Source organism: Asparagus officinalis, chromosome 8, assembly GCF_001876935.1.
Source record: "Asparagus officinalis chromosome 8, Aspof.V1, whole genome shotgun sequence".
NCBI classification, from domain to species: domain Eukaryota; kingdom Viridiplantae; phylum Streptophyta; class Magnoliopsida; order Asparagales; family Asparagaceae; genus Asparagus; species Asparagus officinalis.
The window spans coordinates 117425102-117432880 of NC_033801.1; the positions used below are offsets into that span (position 1 = coordinate 117425102).

The 7779-nt window shown below is 35.3% G+C and overlaps 1 protein-coding gene across 1 annotated transcript; it reads left to right on the plus strand.

The window, feature by feature from the left end:
* LOC109851490 (eukaryotic translation initiation factor 3 subunit E) lies at positions 693–6940 on the plus strand. Its single transcript, XM_020421649.1, has 8 exons — positions 693–963; positions 1048–1202; positions 1738–1965; positions 2054–2175; positions 3502–3721; positions 5152–5294; positions 6260–6397; positions 6605–6940. Exons 1-8 carry the CDS (start codon positions 756–758, stop codon positions 6705–6707), a joined length of 1317 nt encoding a protein of 438 aa, XP_020277238.1. The 5' UTR covers positions 693–755; the 3' UTR covers positions 6708–6940.

A 7779-nucleotide genomic window follows, 5' to 3' on the forward strand; every position in this document is an offset into this window, starting at 1 on the left:
TCAAACCCTATTAGTGCATATTAGTCCATTAAACCATCCTTATTTGCCACATAGGCCCTTAGATCTTAGTATTTGCTCATTAGTCCTCTAAATCTTTAATTTTCTTGCAAATTCATCTCTCTTGTTAGGTCAAGTTTATTTATGGCAGTGAACTTCTATTAATTTTAATGGAATTAGATGGTTTTCTTGTTATCCTCCCCATCCATAATTAATCATATCATCTAAAACATTACCGACTCATTTCAGAAAGGGTTTATAACCGCAACCGCTCTAATTAAAATCCAACATACCGAATTTTTTTTATCCAATGGTTAGGACCTTCCCCCAACTCTAATTCAATTTTTCTTTCCCCCGGAAAAGTATGGAAACAAGAGTGATTTGATCACTCGAGAGAGTAATTATATAGGGGTACTTGAGTAATTTTAGATGTTGGATTTAGGCTTAACCCAACTAGAGCTAGAAAAATTTAAAAATCGCTAACAGAGGGACAATTTTACAAGAAAATTGAAATTTTGAGGGACTATAGTCAAATACTAAGATTTGAGCGACGATTTGGCAATTACGTATGATGTAAGGGATTAATATGCAATTACCTGTAGGCGATATGTATAACCTGTTTACCGGGTCGGGTTCGAGTTAACCCGTTGGATAGTGACCCGTTTATGACAAAAGCAGCTCCCGTTTTAGCTCCCCTCTCCATCTAGGGTTTCTCTCTCTCTCTCTCTCTCTCAACCTAGAACGAAACCCTAGAAGCCATGGCGAATTACGACCTCACATCTCGAATCGCTCCTCATCTCGACCGCCATCTGGTTTTCCCCTTGCTCGAGTTCCTTCAGGAGCGCGGTTTTTACAACGACGATGACATCTTGAAGGCCAAGATCGAGCTTTTGAGCAAAACGAACATGGTTGATTACGCTATGGACATCCACAAGAACCTCTATCACACTGAAGAGGTTCCTCAAGGTCAGATCCGAAACCCTAGGTTTTTTATTCTTCTTTATAGTGTTAGGGTTCTTGATTTGAGTTTTGTTTGTTTTTTCTGTTTAGAGATGTTTAATAGGAGAACGGAGGTCGTTTCGAGGCTGAAATCATTGGAGGAGTCTGCAGCTCCTTTGATTTCGTTCCTTCAGAATCCGTCTTATGTTCAGGAGCTCAAGGCTGATAAGCAATACAACGTCCAGATGCTCAATGACCGGTTTAAGGTTCTTTTTTTATTTGCTATGGTTGTATTGCTGAATTTATTTGATTTAAAACTGAACAGAAATCTGCAGGAAAGTTGTTATTCTGCTATTGTTTACTTGAGATTATCAAATATCCTTGAAACTATCTAACGGTTTAGGGGTTAGTTGCAACATCAACATAAAAAAGTGAATTGGAAGCAGATTTTCTTAACATATTTCAGTTTGTTTGATTTTGGAAATGTGAGGAACAAAGTTAGGGCTTTGGAGTGTCAAATTGGCAAATTAGTGTCAATTTTGAAAACTTTGGCATCAAACTGACGAAATAAAACTTCTGGGTATCAAAGTTTAGAAGGGTGAAACTTTTGGCAATTAAAGTACTATAATCCTGCACTTTAGCCCGTTACTGGGTTAGGTTTTTCTGGTGTTTTTCTTTTCAATCCTCTTAGTATGACATTGTGATAGCGTCATCTGTTCAATTAAGTAATATCGTGAATTAAATTTTGCAATGTCATTCCCAATCCTTGATTGAATAGCTAACATTTATCTGGTCGTGCAGATTGGTCCAGAGCAGATAGAAGCTTTATATCAGTATGCAAAGTTCCAGTTTGAGTGTGGGAACTACTCTGCTGCATCTGAATTTTTGTATCAATATCGTGCATTGTGCACTAACAGTGAAAGGAGCCTTAGTGTACTTTGGGGAAAGCTTGCAGCTGAGATTTTAATGCAGAACTGGGATGAAGCTCTTGAGGAACTGAATCGCTTGAAAGAGATAATTGACTCAAAGGTGATTCCTTGTTTCTGGTATGCATGGTATATGCTATTAGTTTTATGTATTTTTAATATCAATAATATTTTGGTCTTGGGATTTGCAGAGCTTTTCATCTCCTTTGAGTCAGTTGCAAAATAGGATATGGCTGATGCATTGGAGCCTTTTCATCTTCTTTAACCATGAAAATGGGAGAAATGGCATCATAGACCTGTTTTTCCAGGATAAGTATGCTCTATATTAAAAAGTGAATCAAATTTATTTTCTTCCTGTTTTTAATTGTTTCTGAAGTTTGCAGATTTTCTTGACTTATCGGCCATTTGATTCGTAAAGAGAAAAATAGTTGCCATTGCAGTTATAGCTGACTGTTTGCAATGGCATCTTTTGTCACTGTTATTCTTCAAATGAGTCATTTTTTTAACTGCAAAAATGACGTCAACTTTTAAGTGTCAGTTCTTTTCGCTTAAAGTTGTCTTTTTGGCAACTGGGTTTGGAAAAAGTTTCAAAGAAACGAAAGATTGCAAGTGCATCTGCAACTTTACTTTTCAAATTGCACTTGTTATAGTTGCAATTTTTCGCCTGCCATACAATTTCTTAACTCTTCATTTACATTAGCATATTACTCCTTAGAGTGAGCGTTGCTCCTTTTCCCCCCTGATTGTGTGGTTTTTTGTTTTTCTTTTCCAGAAACTGTTGTCTTCTATCAGATAATATAGTTAGTACAGAAGCCTGATTATGACCTTTATTTAACTATGCTGTTTCTCTAGTAATGTTTCTTTTAGCAATGTTTATACAGTTAATCAGCCGATGATGAAGTGTGCCGTCTCTTTAAATTTATAATGATAAGAGGATAATGCAGCCAATAATGTCCTCATGTAACAACTTGAAACATCTTGATAAATTTAGATGCTTCCCAGCTTTCAGTATTTAGTTTGAACAACTCCATAAGTGACCGAGCAAAAGCACTGTGGACATTACAATGTTTTAACTACTATAGGTATCATAAAATTATCCATGAGCGTAAATGTACCCTTTGTTAATTTCTTCTCGACTAAGTTTGGTTTTGCAAAGAAATTCGCATTTGGAACCTTCTGTTTCTATTGATGATTAATTCCAAGGTCATGGCAAGCTAATGAAAATAGCCCCTTAATGAGTTATACATAAAATACTGTTCACAATTAATAGCCAATCCGATGTATTCAATATTTCAAATTCAAGAAAGAAATAGTTTTCCTTTGCAATTCCATCGCATATAATTTCTAAAATCCATACGACACGACTTAAATTTTTTTTATATGTTGGATGAGAAATGAGGTATCCCGAAATGCCAACCAGGCATTTCCCTTTAAGGTAGTAGTGGGTCGTAGGATATGAATATATCATATCCTTGGCTATATTCTAGCTGCAATTGAAAATTTCTGGCTTATTAACTTTGGGTTTAGAATTTTCGAGATATCAATTGTATGCTTGGAATGTAAACTAAAGAGTGAGGTTGTTGCAAGATGGTAAATTTCTTGTCAATATTTTAGTAAGTTTCTTCTGCACCCTTTGCAGGTACTTGAATGCTATCCAAACAAATGCCCATCACCTTCTACGATATGTTGCTACTGCTGTTGTTGTCAACAAACGAAAGAGAAACATGCTTAAGGAGTTGATCAAAGTTATTCAGCAAGAGCAGCATTCTTACAAGGATCCCATTACCGAGTTTATAGAATGTCTTTATGTTAACTATGACTTTGAAGGTGCACAGAATAAACTTAGAGAATGTGAAGAAGTAAGTTGGTCAATACTCATTTGTTATGCAGTGTTCTATGAACGTTCTTGACTCCATTATATATTCAACGTTCAGATCCTATTTTCAATCATATGTGCTAAACTATATATTCTGTTTATTAGAAGAGATAGTAACTTGTGCATAGGAAACTTTACTTTAAATGTTGCATTATTCTTTGAAGTTCCTATCCTGTTTTTGTCTTGAGGTTTCTAATGTTTGATCAATAATTTTACTACTTGATCACAATTCATGTACTAACTCGAGGTTATACACGCGTGCATGTGATTTCAGCATATAAACATATATCGTGTCTTGGATACCTATGTTTACAACTGTTTAATTCTTTATGCAAATATAACATGTGATATTAACATTCTTATAAATTCATCAAAATCAGGTAATCAACCAAGAAAAGAAGTTGAATTTTGGCACGGAAACAATCACAAGGAATATTGAAATCTGCCCAATCAATGTAGTTATTAGGATGCAGGGAGCTAAAATGAGCCCTCATGCCACCCTCTTCCCTCCCCTTCTCCCCTTTCCTGGGGAGAAATTTCGTAATGTCCTATTGGTTTTAGCTGTTGCAAAATTTTATGAACACCATATATATATTTTTGATATAGCATCCTCCCTTTCAGTTTGGCGTCTGGCTTTTGTATGTATTGCTGGCCTACAATCCATGAGCTTGAAGTTTAAAGTGTGTGTTGTCGACATGGTAATACGATACTAGACTTCTCAGGTTTTGACAGGTCTTAGATTTAAGCCTTATCTTCTCTAAATATATCTATAATTTACTTAAAGTAAACATTTTTCAACTCGAGATCTTTCACATGGTCTGAAGTTCATGTGACTGGCAGTAGTAAGATTGTTGAATGACCTTGTCGGAGTAGAAAAATGAAGATTGATGCAATATTTAAGGTGGAGTAGAAGCAGATAGCATATTAAATGCACTTTTCGTTTTGATGTAAATGTGTTCTTTGCTCACATAGGTATGTGGTTTGGGACTGGCTTCAAGTCAGTCATAAAGGCTGTGAGTGCACTTGAAATTCTAAAATAAACCAGGCATCTTTTGCAATTCTTCAACTTGGCTGTGAAGTCGATGTCACATGATGTTTAATTGTTTACAGAAGAGGGACTTGATGAAGTCTGTTTGAGTTTATTGTTGATCTGCTAGGGTTTATCCCTGGAAATACTGTACATACTACCACATGCTTTTAATTTTCAGTTACTTGACTATAGTATTCCATCTTGTATTTCTTCAATGTGGTCATCAACCTCCTTTATCAGGGAGCTTGGTCTTGTATTTAAAAATTTTCTGTAGTTCTTGCTTTTATAATTTTCTTGCTTTTGTTTTTATTATATGCATTTTTTCTTTAAGAAGTTTATTATTATTTTTTCATTATGTTATCTGATGCCTTGCTTAAGTTTAGGTAATTTTGAATGATCCCTTTCTTGGCAAGCGCATTGAAGATGGTAACTTTGCAACCGTACCTTTGAGGGACGAGTTTCTTGAGAATGCCCGATTGTTCATTTTCGAGACTTATTGCCGTATACACCAGTGTATTGATATCAGGTATATGACTTCATTTCATTATCACATTGACATCAAATTATAGTTAAATGATCACACACCAAAATAATATAACTGAATGTAAGTAATTATATGTTGAGACGCAAGATGGCCTTCTACAAATATTGTTTCTCCATTTGCATTTGAAGCATAGAAGCGTCAGGCACATAGAAGTGCTGGAATCCTGTACTTATCAGAGGTAGGAATATAGTTGCATTTTAGTAAAAGTAGCAGTGGCCTTTTGGAAATCCATACGCAACAGACGCCATTCAAATCCTTGCTTTTAGCTTTAATGAATGAAATCCATTTGCATTTTAATCATGTAAGTGTCAGGCACATCTGGATTCTTTATGAGAATAAGCTTTGAACTCTTAAACAACAAAGTTTGAACTTGCCTTTCATGTTGGTGTTGAGTCATAGAATCTTTGTCCTAATCCGTAGAGTCCAAGGCTATTAATGGATGGCAAGTAAAACCGTAGAAGTTAAAATAGAAAACTTACTGAATCTAAAAGTTTGATATTTGAGAAGCAGCATACAACTTGCGGAACCCTTAAACCCACCCAACCTCATAGAATCTTCAATTAGGGAATGACTTTGCAGACATCAAGTATAGAGCATTATATTTATTAATTTACAAGTAGTTGTAAACAAACTGACGCTGTTAAAGTGGATTGCATGATAACATGCCATAAAGAGTACCGAATGGTTAGCTCACATATCTGTCTTGTTAGCCAATTAATATGTTTATGGATCATCCATATCCTGTTTCTTCTTTTCCCCTTCCTGTAAATCATGTCGTTTTGAAACCCACCCTTTTCTTCTGCATGATTTTCTGCCCATTTAAATGATATACGTCCCGTTTTCTTCATGTTTTGTAACTTTTTTTTACTCAGTCAATTACTAGACTTTGGAAAAGATATTTTAATTTATTTGAAATTCTTATCCATCTGCTGATATGCTTCCTACAGCATGCTTGCGGAAAAGTTGAACATGAACTATGACGAGGCAGAGAGATGGATAATGAATCTTGTTCGGAACTCGAAGCTTGAAGCCAAGATTGATTCAGTTGCTGGAACTGTTATAATGGGGACCAATCATCCCAATGTGTAAGTCGACTTGCCAACTTAAAAGCCTTTATGTACTTCCCTCTTCATTCTTGTAGTCCTTTTTTAAACTTCCATTATTCTGTAACTTCATTCTTTTGGTCTCCAATCCATTAGGAATCTTTTTAGTATTGGTATCTTTAGTCCTATCTTTTTAAGTGATGTCTGTTCTCACAAAAACATACTTTCCTGTATGTTACCCTCGTGCAGGCATGAACAAATAATTGAGAGCATGAAGAATATAAATATGCGAACCTATGTATTGGCAAAGAGCATTTTAGATCCTGCACAAGCTGCGCAAGCTGCTCGTTAGTGAAAAGAGGTTTATCCCAATATTTGTATCGAATTATAGACTTGACGAGGAGAACGTTTTTTGCAAGTTTTGCAGTTATTTATAGAATTAGATTTTTAGTTTGTTCTATTTAGTTGATGGATCGTATAAAGATTTTGTGTATGCCGTTTACTATTTGTATGTTGCAAAATTGTCATTTCAAACAGAATATTTCCCTTTGAGCATTAGAAGAAGATTGGTTTTCTTTCGTGGTACTAGTTCTCTTTGGTGCGAGCTGCGTGCATACACGGTGCAAAGTATTGCATAATAAAAGCGCGTTGTTAGTGCCTAAATAATTGATGCCTGTATATGTAGGTCTAGGCCAAAAATTATTGCTGATGGAAAGTAAACAAGTTCGGAAGAGATGGCTGTACAAGTAGGTTTAAGCCAAAAATTATTGCGGATGGAAAAAGGCAAACAAGTTTGGAAGGGAGTATGTTGACTAATGTCATAAAATTAACTTAATTATCTCTTAGTTGATTTCTTCAACTTCCTCTGTATGATCAAGAGTTTCTTGAAAGTGCCGTCGACATTGTCATAGTAAGTAGTCTCTCAGTGGTGTTAATAGTTTTGTTGATTGCTAGATTGATGTTTAGAGACACTTCGGAGTTTAAGTTCAGCGAATGGGATGGAGAAAGTTTGTGGGGAGTTTTTGTTTGTTTTCGGGTTGGGTTTCTGTAGTTTTTTTTTGTGCGTCTTTCCAAGTCCTTGGTAAGCTGTAAATACTTGGAGGTTATTGAAGACATCAGTACGGATATTTTGAATTTGTGATCAACAAAGGCAGTACACCGAACAGAATATGAAACAAAATGCCAGACTTCTTTGAAATATAGCAATATATTTATAAGAATATAGTAATAGATTTATAAGATGAAGACTGCCTATAATTGCGACAAATTCTCTTTGGTGACATAGAAATGCTATTGGGTGTTGCTGTTCATGTATAACTAGTATTTTTTGTGCATGCTATGCGGGCATACATAATTCAATCTTTAGGTTAAATAATAATGAGAAGTTTAAGAGACGGATGAGTAAGCAGAGGTATTAAAGATAG

Excerpts from the sequence above, each read along its gene's own strand:
- LOC109851490 (XM_020421649.1), top strand. The coding sequence starts at position 756 with ATGGCGAATTACGACCTCACATCTCGAATCGCTCCTCATCTCGACCGC. Across the intron at positions 1,966-2,053 it reads AAGAGATAATTGACTCAAAG|AGCTTTTCATCTCCTTTGAG; the intron begins GTGATTCCTTGT and ends TGGGATTTGCAG. Across the intron at positions 6,398-6,604 it reads GGGACCAATCATCCCAATGT|GCATGAACAAATAATTGAGA; the intron begins GTAAGTCGACTT and ends ACCCTCGTGCAG.